The sequence below is a fragment of the Rattus norvegicus genome, chromosome 9, assembly GCF_021556685.1.
Source record: "Rattus norvegicus strain SHRSP/BbbUtx chromosome 9, alternate assembly SHRSP_T2T, whole genome shotgun sequence".
NCBI lineage: Eukaryota > Metazoa > Chordata > Mammalia > Rodentia > Muridae > Rattus > Rattus norvegicus.
In genome coordinates this window covers 23587138-23601256 of record NC_141542.1, presented here as the reverse complement: position 1 = coordinate 23601256, position 14119 = coordinate 23587138, and the positions used below count along the sequence as shown (strand labels likewise).

General features: G+C 43.3%; 2 protein-coding genes across 2 annotated transcripts in view; both read right to left on the bottom strand.

Moving 5' to 3' along the window:
* The window catches only part of Rcn1-ps7 (reticulocalbin 1, pseudogene 7), a 102010-nt gene extending 94423 nt beyond the window's left edge, over window positions 1–7587 (bottom strand). The window contains exons 1-2 of the mRNA XM_087567922.1: window positions 7480–7587; window positions 7250–7430 (exon numbers count right to left, since the gene is read on the bottom strand). Of these exons, the coding sequence (XP_087424048.1) occupies window positions 7250–7430; window positions 7480–7587 (289 nt within the window). The remainder of the gene's footprint in view (window positions 1–7249; window positions 7431–7479) is intronic.
* LOC148003534 (disks large homolog 5-like) overlaps window positions 1–14119 on the bottom strand; it is a 446357-nt gene that overhangs the window by 282194 nt on the left and 150044 nt on the right. The gene's annotated exons all lie outside the window — the stretch shown is intronic.

Genomic DNA, 14119 nt, shown 5'->3' with positions numbered 1-14119 from the left:
CAACCCTCCCCCCATTGCCGCCCTCCCCCCAACAGTCTAGTTCACTGGGGGTTCAGTCTTAGCAGGACCCAGGGCTTCCCCTTCCACTGGTGCTCTTACTAGGATATTCATTGCTACCTATGAGGTCAGAGTCCAGGGTCAGTCCATGTATAGTCTTTAGGTAGTGGCTTAGTCCCTGAAAGCTCTGGTTGCTTGGCATTGTTGTACATATGGGGTCTTGAGCCCCTTCAAGCTCTTCCAGTTCTTTCTCTGATTCCTTCAACGGGCATACTATTCTCAGTTCAGTGGTTTGCTGCTGGCATTCGCCTCTGTATTTGCTGTATTCTGGCTGTGTCTCTCAGGAGCGATCTACATCCGGCTCCTGTCGGTCTGCACTTCTTTGTTTCATCCATGTATAATTGGGTGGCTGTATATGTATGGGCCACATGTGGGGCAGGCTCTGAATGGGAGTTCCTTCAGTCTCTGTTTTAATCTTTGCCTCTCTCTTCCCTGCCAAGGGTATTCTTGTTCCCCTTTTAGAGAAGGAGTGAAGCATTCACATTTTGATCATCCGTCTTGAGTTTCATTTGTTCTAGGGATCTAGGGTAATTCAAGCATTTGGGCTAATAGCCACTTATCAGTGAGTGCATACCATGTATGTCTTTCTGTGATAGGGTTAGCTCACTCAGGATGATATTTTCCAGTTCCAACCATTTGCCTACGAATTTCATAAAGCCGTTGTTTTTGATAGCTGAGTAATATTCCATTGTGTAGATGTACCACATTTTCTGTATCCATTCCTCTGTTGAAGGGCATCTGGGTTCTTTCCAGCTTCTGGCTATTATACATAAGGCTGCGATGAACATAGTGGAGCACGTGTCTTTTTTATATGTTGGGGCATCTTTTGGGTATATGGCGAAGAGAGGTATAGCTGGATCCCCAGGCAGTTCAATGTCCAATTTTCTGAGGAACCTCCAGACTGATTTCCAGAATGGTTGTACCAGTCTGCAATCCCACCAACAATGGAGGAGTGTTCCTCTTTCTCTGCATCCTGGCCAGCATCTGCTGTCACCTGAGTTTTTGATCTTAGCCATTCTCACTGGTGTGAGGTGAAATCTCAGGGTTGTTTTGATTTGCATTTCCCTTATGACTAAAGATGTTGAACATTTCTTTAGGTGTTTCTCAGCCATTCGGCATTCCTCAGCTGTGAATTCTTTCTTTAGCTCTGAACCCCATTTTTTATTAGGGTTATTTGTCTCCCTGCGGTCTAACTTCTTGAGTTCTTTGTATATTTTGGATATAATGCCTCTATCTGTTGTAGGATTGGTAAAGATCTTTTCCCAATCTGTTGGTGGCCGTTTTGTCCTAACCACAGTGTCCTTTGCCTTACAGAAGCTTTGCAGTTTTATGAGATCCCATTTGTCGATTCTTGATCTTAGAGCATAAGCCATTGGTGTTTTGTTCAGGAAATTTTTTCCAGTGCCCATGTGTTCCAGATGCTTCCCTAGTTTTTCTTCTATTAGTTTGAGTGTATCAGGTTTGATGTGGAGGTCCTTGATCCACTTGGACTTAAGCTTTGTACAGGGTGATAAGCATGGATCAATCTGCATTCTTCTACATGTTGACCTCCAGTTGAACCAGCACCATTTGCTGAAAATGCTATCTTTTTTCCATTGGATGGTTTTGGCTCCTTTGTCAAAAATCAAGTGACCATAGGTGTGTGGGTTCATTTCTGGGTCTTCAATTCTATTCCATTGGTCTATCTGTCTGTCTCTGTATCAATACCATGCAGTTTTTATCACTATTGCTCTGTAATACTGCTTGAGTTCAGGGATAGTGATTCCCCTGGAGGCATCTTTTTAAAGTTGTGATCAGAGCTATCTTGGAATTCAGCAAGGTTTCCGAGGTAGTAGCCATAGGTGGCTTCTTGTATTCTTACCAGGAGATCTTTTCCTCTTTGTCCCTATCATAATTCTTCCAGAGATTAGCCACATTATGGTAGATGTATCTTTTCTGTACCTGTTTGACCCAAACTTTCAGGTCTTCAGAAGTAACAAGGCCGCCTCCATCACTGTCAATTGGATCAACAATTTTCCCCAGCCTCTCCTGCTCTCGTCCAGACATAGATATCATAGGTCTTGGAGTCCTCCTTGCCCAGGAAGACCTCATGATCGTACAGGAAGCTGTGCTTGTTCTCTGGTGGCCACTAGCCCTGCTCTGAATCGGGACAAACCATGTGCTCCTTGCTCATCATGCTCTTGGCCCTGAATGCCAAGACCAGTGCCAGCAGCAGCCCATGGAGAGTCCCAGGCTGACATCTGGCACCAGAGTCGTGATCAAAGGGAGGCAGCAGCGAAGTAGGGGCTCAGAGCACCTTAGCCACTGTCCATCCCCCAGAGAGGGCTTTTGTTACATTTCAAATGTTATCCCTTTTCCTGGTATCCCATCCACAATACCCCTTATAACATGCCTCCCCCTTCTACTATTAGGGTTTTACCACCCACCCAAACACCCAGGCCTACCTGCCTCCCTGTTCTGGTTTCCCCTACACTGGGCCATCAAGCCTTGACAAGACTAAGGGCTTCTCCTCCCATTTGTACCCAAGAAGGCCATCCTATTCTACATATGCAGTTGTACTCATGGGTCTGTCCATGTGTACTCTTTGGATGGTGATTTCAGCCCTGGGAGCTCTGGTTGTTCCTTAGTGTTGTTCTTATGGGGCTGTAAAGCCCTTCAGCTCCCTCAATTCTTTCACTTACTTCTCCATTGGGGACCCTGATCTCAGCTGAATTGTTGGCTGCAAGCATCTGCCTCTGTATTTGTCATGCTCTTTACCCCACTCTTTTGAGCAGATCACCACAGAGCAACGAAGATGTATTGTCTTGGAGTGATGATCTGTAGACAAATAGATGATTTCTTAATTCCTAATGATGGTTCTATAAGAATTCCTAAAATTAGATTAGTAATTTTAAGCTTTTATAATAGGACTGCTATTATGTTTTATCTGGTAATCAAAATTGCATTGAAATCTCTTCTATTCTTAAAGTGTCATGAGTGAATTGCTTCTGCAATACCAAGCAGGCATCTACAAATTAGAGCCCATCCTAAGAGGGTGTAAACCAATTAACCAAAGTTCATAAAAAGAGAACTAATGATTTACTATAGATGCAAGGACTGAACATAAATAACTGACTGGATTTGCCTATAGGTAATTTCACTTATTCTTTTCTCATAAAAATTACAGCTTTTAACTCTCCATGAATGTGCAGAGCTAGTGACAGATGATGATGGTTTATCCTGATGATTACTCTTGATGGATGTGCATGTAAACATTCTCTGTCGTAAACTGATTATCCAACTTATGATTTGAATTCCTGTGCAAACTTGTGGTGAACTTTTCACCATGTGATGCTGTGTTCAGAAAGATATACAAATGCTGAGGACAAAGAGAGAGAAAGCTTTTAGACAGAACTGAACAGAACAGAACAGGACAGAACTCAAAAAGAACTTAGAAATAAAGGCATAGCGTTGAGAGTAAGGCATTGAGAGTAAGGAAATTATTGTGACATAGAGCAAGAGGAAAGGAGATCAGAAGAAGAGAGCAAGGAGAACCTTTTAAGCCAAACTTTATGGAGGCAAAACTTTGTAGAAACTTTTAGGAAAACTGAAGAACTTAGAAATAAAGGTTAAAATCACTGCTCTTCAGCCTTCAGCCTGGCTCACTGGCTAGCCTGTGCTCTTCAGTCAGGCTCACTGGCTAGCTTCTGCTCTTCAGTCAGGTTCACTGGCTAGCCTCTGCTCTTCAGCCTTGCTCACTGGCTAGCCTCTGCTCTTCAGTCAGGCTCACTGTCTAGCCTCTGCTCTTCAGTCAGGCTCACTGACTAGCCTCTGCTCTTCAGTCAGGCTCACTGGCTAGCCTCTGCTCTTCGGCTGGGCTCACTGGCCTATGGGGCCCTAGCACATTGCTTAACCATCTACTCATGACTGCCTGAACACGCTGACCACCTGACCGCCCTGACTTCTTAAAGTCGTCCTCTAGAAAGAGCACAAGAAACCAAAGAGAAACACCACAGCAAACTTTTCCCATGGGCTTTGCTTAAGATTAAGTACTTTCATTATTTCTTTAAAAAAGTGAAATATAATTTCCGCTATTCATATGGCCAAGAGAACTGTGCAGTAGTCATTGCTTTATGGAATTTGGGGCTAAATCAAAAGACTACTTTATTCTATTACAATGTTATCTATGTACTGTATGATGTATCTTTAGAAAACACAACACTAAATTCCTAAGATCTAGATGTTTTAAGACATCACCTCATGGAGAACTTAACTACTTACCTATCTAGACTGGCCTCTTTTGCTATACTGCAGGTACAATCAAGTTTCCACACTACTTCCATGATTTTCAAGAATGATTAAGAGAAAAATAAGTTGAACATAATGGCCAGAAAGGGGATTCTGTCAAGTTGTCGTATGTGGGACAAGATACCAAGCTATGACTGGTAAGCCGAAAACCACCTGTTCCCGAAAGTAACAGAACTTACAGAAAATACATCCTTTCTTATCATTCCTCTGCCCCGATGGTCAGAGATTTATTGAGCACCTACTACAATCCTAGCCCTGTGCATCTAAGGGTGTAATGGTGAATAAAAAATTAATAAAAAGCTTCATTATGGAATAAAGAGAAATGAAACATAACTTTGAAAGTCAGAATTCAATACAAGCAATATCACCATTTCTTTAACTGGTGATTTCTGAAAACTTCATCATTTTTTCCATGGGCTTCTACAGTAATGATACTCAGTCTCGATTTTGTAAGTCACAAAGAGGCAACTCACACTTCATTCTTTGCTCCCACAACTGTCAAAGGGAACAACACTGTCGCTGTCCATTGTGCTTCCCTATCAATCCTGCTATGGATGGTAATACATTCCAGTCTTTTTAATGTGTAAACAGGCCGCCACTTGAGGGGAAAGGTTATTACAATTACCCAAACCGGTATATTCTCTAAAATTTTCACATAGCATTTTACTGATATAACAATGTAAATTCACCACAAATATTTAACCAATGAAAACAGAAATATTGAATAGCTCTGCAAATAGGATTGATAATCATATACACTTGAAAACAACTATCATGGAAACAAACGACGTAATAGGAGAAAAGATACATCACTAAAGGTACAGAAGCAGCAAAAAAGACACTATATTTCTTGGTTTGAAAGTTGGGTGATACACTTGATCTTTAAAGACAGGCAATGTACTTAATCTTTAAGCCCCGTCCACACAGAAACTGCAGTAGATGAGAATCTTTTGTAAGATTTATTTATTTATATGTGAGACAATGCAGCTGTCTTCAGACACACCAGAAGAGGGCATCAGTACTCCTTACAGATGGTTGTGAGCCACCATGTGGTTGCTGGCATTTGAACTCAGGACCTCTGGAAGAACACTTGGTGCTCTTACCCACTGAGCCATCTCTCCAGCCCTCACAATGGCCTCTTACACAGCATCACAGTGGTCTATTTCACTAGATGGCTCCAGGATGATAACAGAGAAACTTTCACAGTTCCTGAGCACTTCTGAGTTCAAACACCACCAGTGCCCACTCTGTGCTGTTGGCACATTCTGACCTTCTCCTAAGGGTTGTCAGCCACAAAAGGGACAGGTTCGCCCCAGACAGCATTCACTGCCCAATCCTAAAAACCCCCTCGATTCTGAAAAAGCCACATTCCATGCTTGCTCCATATTTGAGGAAGCCAAATGGTTGATCTGGCTCAAGGCTCTACTTTTCTTAGCTCATCAACTTTCTTTTTCCACTTCTTGTCACAAGAAGTATTTTTTTTATGCTGCAACTACACTGCAGTGTTTGAAGGAAAACACCATAAACTCTGGGTGTCATCTCTTGAAATTTAAAATTCACAAAACAATTCGTGGCTTTCTAATCAGCACCATGAAAAATAAACAAAAACAAGCAAAACCATTCCAAAGGAACTTGCTGATCTGAAGGTCTGCTCATAGCAGGCAGGAAAGAATTAAATTATGCAGAACTGTAATCTCTCAGAGCTTTGGAGGCTAAAAAAGAGGAAATTTCTGTTTATGTTCCCTTTTTCCGAGTCATTGAAGGAGGGTATTTTACATCCTCTAAATACAATCTCTTACAAGGGGCAACCAATTACAAAGTAGATCAGAAGAAATCTATTAAATAATACATTCATTGCCTGAGGTTTTAAGAAAATATTTTCCCACAATCCCCATCCTTTAACATACAATTGAAACTGAAAGAGCGTACCCCTAAACGGGGAGCCGCGTCTCTCGCTCTGATCGCGGGGTGGGGTGCCCCCAGAAATCAAGAGTAGCCATTCTTGATGTAACAGCAAGAGGTAGCTTTTGTTAACGAGATCCCGGGTCTTAGCGGGATCCCGGGTCGACACGTATCTCACACAGGAGACAGAGGAATCGACCCCGAGCTTCCAAACTCGGGGGTTTATATAGGGGCATTCGAGAGGTTACACATGATTGGTCAATTCAAAAGGTGCACGGTTACTTTCGGCACAAAATGACATCAGCAAGGAGTATGTGTTATCTAGCAGCTCCGCAGGCAGTTAAGGTGGATCATCTCACTCGGGGGGGGGGGGGGGGTGAAGGAAGGGGAGGGGGTGGCTACGGATGGTCAATGTCCTTGGGGCTGATAGCTGGTTTGGCAAGTCCTGTCTTTGGCTCTTCCTCTGGCATGTCCCACCCTGCACATCCGGACTCTGACAATGAGCAACCTTTATGAAACTCTAGTTCTGCACATTCGGGCTCTGACAATGAGTAACCTTTATGAAACTCTAGTTCTACAAAACATTACAGGGAGTGTGCCACCAGGATAAGCTGCCTCTGAAAAGCCTGTCCTGCCCTGGCAGGTACAGGTCATTTAATTCTAAGTCAATCTGGAGAGAGGTGACAGCCCCAAGATGCTCTGGGGATGTCAGAGCACAGCTCTCATGCACACTCCAGATTACCTCTCCATTCTTTCCCAATGCCATGGGCTTTCCAATTCCTGCTTCAGCTCTCCATAAATCCCTGAACCCTCCCTTCCCCTACCCAATGGGCTCACTTTGCATTGCCTCCTTCTGACACTGCTTTCCCAGGACAGGGGGACAGGGGGGGGGGGACGGGGAGGGCAGAACGAGCCTAAGGAGGGACGCGGGTCTCCTACCTATGGGGGGACGGGGGGGGGGGCGCAGAACAAGCCTAAGGAGGGACGCGGGTCTCCTACCTACCTTGTGTCTGCTGCTCTGGTGGTGCAGCCGGCCCTGCTTGCTGCTTGCTGTCCCTGGGGACCAGACCGGAGGTCGGGCTAGGGGTCCGCAAGAGCACCACGCCTCGAGGTCCCCTGGCAGGGCTTGCCTGGGCTTCTTCCTGGACACTGCAAGGCTTCAGTCTCTGTTGGAAACCCCGCCGCTGTCATAGCGCGCCCTCCCGTGGCCGAGGTGACCCCCAACGACCTTACCGCCCCCTTCCCTGGCCGCTTCTTCTGCTTTTTCTTTTCTTTTTTTCTTTTCTCTTTTTGTTCACGATGTGGCTCCTGCGAAGAGCTCGCCTCCAGCAAGGAGGACATCGTGCAGGCAGAATCACCTCTGGACCCTGCCGGGGTCGGAGAGGGAGAAAGAGGAGTCAGCTTGGGCGGCGGCGCCCTGGCTGCTGGCACCCGCGGAAGGAAAACTCGTCCAGGCACACGCGCTGCTGCCGGCGCCAAATATAACGCGCGCCCCGCCCCCTCAGGCCCCGCGCTCACTCAGGAGCTCCGCGTGCCCTGAGGCCCGGCTCGGGCGCGGTCGAGCTGCGGGGTGGGAAGGACACGTGTGCCCACTCCGCGGTGCAGGCAACACCGGGAGGCGGGACATGGCGAGGCGTGTGGTGTGGAGCTCCGGGCTCCGCCCAGGCCCGTCAGTCCCCCCTCAGGGCTCTGCGGTGGCCCAGGGCGGCTTCTGGGGGCCCCGGGACCACCGTGACCTACCCGAGGCCATTGCCTCCGGAGCTTCGCGCTGCCCCAGGCTGGAGGCTTGGACATTGTGATTATGGTTGCCACTCTCCTAGGCTGGCTCAGCAGGGCGCAAGCCACCACCACCTTTCCTCACCTGAAGGCATCCTGATGGTGCTTCAGAGCCCATGTCCAGCAGGCGAGCCTCAGGACACGGGGCCATGGTCTTGGCTCTGCCCCCTGTTGCCAGCCCCTCACACATATGGCAGCATCACACATATGGCTCCTTCTACCAACCGCCACTAATCACCATTTGGACATTCCATCACAGTGTTCTCAAGAAGAAAGATGCAAACAAACACGAAAAGAATGAAATTTAAAATCTTTTTTATCAGGCTGGAGAGATGGCTTGGTGGTTAAGAGCGCTGCTTCTCCAGTGCTCCCAAGTTCAATTCCCAGCAACTACATGGTGACCCACAACTATCTGTAGTGGGATCCAATGCCCTCTTCTGTCTGAAGCTCTCTTCTGAGATGCAGGCACACTCGCAAACAGAGTGCTCATGTACATAAATAAATAAATCTTTAAAAATAAAACCTTCTAATCAGTTAATGTATCTACATCTAGAAGCTAGAAAAGGGTCACAGCAATATTAAAAATAACTCAGAAATAGTAAAGGGATGTACGAGAGTCACAAAACTCACTGGGGAAGATGGTGTATACCTGCAATCCCAACACTCACAAGGCTGAGGTAGGTGGATTGCCTTGAGTTCAAGGCTAGACTAAAGTGTGAGTCCTTGTACTAGAAAACAGAACAATTGGGGAGGGGATGGAGAGAGAGACAGAGAGACAGAAGAGACAGAGAGACAGAGAGACAGAGAGGGAGACAGAGACAGAGAGACAGAGATAGAGAGAGAGAGAGAGAGAGAGAGAGAGAGAGAGAGAGCTTGATGTCATTTCCTGCACTGATGACAAGCTACTGAAGAATGTGAATGTCTCCTATCAAGCACAGAGAGTGCTAATGACAGAATGGGTTTCTTATTAAGATATCATAAACTATAGATGGAAAAGTAAAGGAATGTATAATAAATAAAAGAGAAATCAGACATCGGAAACCTAAATTTAGAAGACTGTATATGTTTAAGTCACAGGGGAGGGAATGGGACGATGTGGGGGAGAGAATAATCAGAATAAATTATATATGTGTATGAATATGGAAACTAAGAGCAAGCAATGAAAAGAGAAAAGCAGGTTTATTTTACGATGAAATTGAGTTCCCATATGACACTATGTAACATTTTGTAAATTGATTATATGAATTATCAGCAATAAAAATCAATTGTTATTAAAGATGTGGTTGTGTTCATATTAATTAGAAATGTTTTAAATTCTTTTTATTTATTTGCTTATTTATTGATTGATTTTTTTTAAGATAGGGTTTTCCTATATAGACCAGGTCGACCTCAAAAAACAGATCCACCTGCTTATGCCTTCAAAGTGTTAGGATCAAAAGTGTATACTCACACATGAAAGTTACATTCTTAAAGTGATAAAAAAGAAAGTACAGTTATCAACATGGTACAATTATTGAACAGTGATCAAGTGAATGGAAATATCAGAAACACATTTAAGGCATTAGGTCACTGTTGTTAAAAGGATCTTAAACAGCATATATAATTCAAATCATCCAGGAGACACATTTCGAAAAAAAACAAGGAACTGGGTAAAGATGATTTAAATTTTTTAATCTATTAAAAATTTTAAAATGCATTCGATATGAAAGTGTAAGTGATATACTTCACATTTTTCTTATATACCATCTTCAATTTTATGTGCATTCTGCAAATATTGTCCATGTTTATTCAGGCTCTTAATATTTCCTCATGACTGATAACATTCACAGAAATCATATTGAGCAAAATGTATATGTTGACGTATAATAGAATTGTATTCTACACAGTATAGCATAGAAATATGTATATATAACTTCCCATATATGTGTGTATATACATATGTAAATGGCTCAAGAAAATGAGTATCACTTTATCATTGTAGTATTATTTTCATCAAAATCCTGAGAACATTGAAATGGCATCAAATACTGACCAGATTGGCAAAAAACAAAAAAAAAAAAAAAAAAAACAAAAAACAAAAAGAAAAAAAAAACTCCAAAAAATAAAACTCTTATAAAGAATCTAATGATACTAGCAAAAGATGCAAAAATATTAAAGTCTCAATGAAAAAAAAAGCCCAGATGAAATACTGTATATTTTCTCAACTCTAGGATAATGTATTTTTGTACAACTATCAATAAAAGGCCTGAATTTTGAAGAATTCAAAAGTAGCGCAGTATAATTATGCAGTGGACAATACTGTTGCATACCATTTTACATAACTGCATACACTCTCGTTCTTTTGTTCCATGGTCTAGCGACGAACTCCGGTAGATTTATGGGGAACTCGGGTAGATTTATGGGGAACCATTGCACTGTAGACTTAAACTGGATTAATTTGGGGATGAGTAAGTCGTATTTTGTTAAAGTTGCTTTAAAAATAAACCGTTGGATATTAGTACAGCAAGTAATTCTCCCTGAAGGAAAAACCAGACACCAAGAACCTAGACCACTTCTGTCCAGGAGAAATTTCTAGATGATAGAAATATTCTATATCTGCTGTGTTTCTGGCTATGGATTCTGGCTGGCTGTTTGCCTCCTGGTTTGCCTGCTGTGACTAAAGAGGCAGATTTTAGTTCTAAGTTCAGTTCATCTCAAATAGCCATGTGTGACCAGTGGGTGCCATTTGGACAGTGTAGCCACAGAAAACTGAAGCAGTGTAACCAAAGACTCACCTAGGAGTCAGTTGACGTCCTAGAAGTGACTTGGAAAAACGTTGGCAATGATAGCCTCTTGGGGAGCTCACCTTCACCAAAAGCAAACTGTGAATCCTTACTCTACTGCAATAGTCAGAATGCAACTGGTCTCACACCCACCCCAACCCTCACCAAAGACACTTGAGAGGGAGCTGAACCCACTGTGTGCTTTAGATTTCAGTGTAGAAAGCACTTCCTTCAAAGTGGAGCAGACTGAGATTGCCAAGTCCTTTGCTTGGATCCAGGGACTTGGGCCTGACCAGGGGTGAGGAGGAAATGAAGAATGACATTGGACACACATACATGGGGACGTCTGGGTCCATGGGCTGCAGCATCCCAGAAGCTCAGCATGTTTATTATATAGAGTTGGCCAGGAAGCAGGGCTGTTGCAAGGGGCAGCAAGGAGGTGGGCATTACATGCAGATAAACAAGGAGGGGAGGACTATGCATATGTAACTGACAAGGGGCAGATTTAGCTAATCTCAGTAGGAGCAGTCTCTGCAGGGGGCAGTCTTCAGGCTGTAAATATCCAGATGGGGCCACAGAGAAAGGTAGAGTAGACTTTTTCTGCACACGCTATCAATGTCATCCTGGGAAGGCTTTGTCATGTCTCTGAGCCTCAAGGGTTATGGGGGCCTTTGCCTTTTCCCCATGGATAAATGGCTTTGGGTCCATGGCATGGTCATATCATTTTTACAACACACATCCTCTTAGGGCTGCAGTTCCTCAGGACTTCCTCTGCTCCCACAGTGAGATCTCAAAAGAAAAACAGAAACCAAACAAAGAAAAAATGTGCTCAGTGAACTGGTTAATTCCCTAAACTATACAGATCCAGTGTCCTAAGTCTAGGACTTCCTCAAAGGCTACAGAAAATCCTGTGGACCTAAAATAAGCAAGAAAAAAAAAGAGAAAAAAGGAAAAAAAAAAAAACAAAGACCCTTGTCCCCTCCACAAAAAATGAATGGGAGAAAAAATTATTAAAGGTTTTCATAGAAAATTGTTTAAGAAAAACACACGGGAATTGTACTTAATAGAATTAGTGTGCTGAGATGTGAGGCCCACTCACATCATGCAGCATTTGGAAGTCTCAGACAACTTAACAGAAGAGGACTCCTAATTATTCTTTGTGACCACTCTCCACATACTACTCACAGCTTAATACTAACCTTCATAATTGAGTTGGGGATAGTATTCACCATAGCAGATAATTGAAGCATTTGTGCACACAGACACAAACACATATACACACACACACACACACACAAACATGCACACAAAACACACACACTCACACACAATCACACACATACACACAGACACACACATGCACACAAAACACACACACACATTCACACACATACACACAGAAATACACACATGCACACAAAACACACACTCACACACACTCACACATACACACACACTCACACATACACACAAACAAAACACACACAAAACACAAACAAAACACACACACTCAGGAGCACACACAAGAGAAATGCATATTCTATGAAGTTTCTTGGCATATTTTTATTTGTAAGCCTCAATGCTGGAGTGTTCTTGGTTTTGCAAAAAGTGGGGGGAAAAGTCAGGCTTCATTTTACCCCTTTTGAAATGACAGATATCTGTGTGTTAAACATACTCTGATGGCTGTCCAGGCTGCCTCGGCCTATTTGACAGCATCCAGGTCACCTTGGTCAGGACAGTGGTTGCTCTTCTTATTGGCAACTGGTTTGCATCACAAGAGTTTTTCACATCCTTACCAATATTAGAAGTTTGGTGACACAAGCAGCTTGACAAACAGTAAAATTATTGTGGTTTTGCCTTTCTGGAGGACATTAAAATTTACATGTTTTGCATATGGCTTTTTTTCTTACCACTTAGTCCTGCTTTAGCGCTGTTCAAATGTGGCCATGCAGCCAGCATCCCTTTGCTCCAGGCTCTCAGCACCCCATTCCTTTCACTGATCTGATGCATACTTGGTCCCAGAGATGGACAGCAGAGGGACTTGACACACAGCGTCCACTCTGCTCCACTGCTTTGCTTTTTGTAAATTCTTTACAATGGCTATTTCTTGATTTATTATTACTATGAACCTGACTTTTCTTGATATTTTGAGATAGGATCTTATTACACAGCCCAGGCTGGCCTTGATTTCCCAAATCTCTGGCCTTAGTCTTCCACCATTCCCTGATTCTCAATTTGTTATTAGAGGTAGTTGTATGGCCCTATTTCCAAATCAAATGTTCTTCTGGCTTTATGACTTTGCTCTTTCCACAGACTTTTATTAATTATGCAAAGTAGATGGTGTTTAATGTTTAAATACTAGATATATTAACACGTCAGTCCCCAAGACAACTCTGTGAATTAACACTCGTTATCATCCTCACTGTGCAGATAAGGGAATTGCGTCACACAAAGGTAAAATAACTTCTCCAGGGTTGAACATCCAATGGGTGTGAGAGCCAAGCTTTGAGTCCAACTACAAAGTAGATCGGCTTATAATGTGTCTGCTGCTGCTGTATATTCAAATGGTAAATTCTGTACCCTAAGGTCTGGTTGCTCCAAGACAAGGAGATCCTCATGTATACCAGATTTTCTTTCTTTCTTTCTTTCTTTCTTTCTTTCTTTCTTTCTTTCTTTCTTTCTTTCTTTCTTTCTTTTTTGCCTCCTAAGTTATCCCTGATTGGTTAATAAAATCCCTACAACATGGGCTTGGAAGAAGAGAGGGGACAGAGCAAAGTTTCCCTGGGTCTGGGGGCTCAGGCAGGGTCCACAAGGAGAGGGAAAAGACATGGAGGAGAAGGAAGGAGACACCACCCCATAGGGTAGGTGGATCGTGAGTGTATTACCATGAGGGGCAGCCTGTCAGAACAGGCGTGGCCCAGGCAGAGCATGGCAAGCAATACCTCGGGGTTATGGACAGGGAAGCAGAAAAAATAGCACAGAGGGTTGATGTCTGCCCAGCTCTAGTACTTTAAGCCTTATTCTAAATCTAAAAGTTTTGTGTCTTTTATTTGGGAACCAAATGATCTACGGTGGGGTAGAAACCCCCTAATAATATTTACTGTAGCAATGGCCACTCAATTATTGTGGTATTTTAAATATAACACACATTGAATTTCACAATTCAGATGCAAGGCTTTTTATATTTCCAATGTGACTGTACACCTGAGGTCATGTCTAGGTATAGAGACAGAACATGGTAGAAATACCGAGAACATTTTAAGGTCATCACACTGACCACATGAAAGCCACAGGCTATACAGACTATGATGGATGAGGAGAAGGCTTAGCGCTCT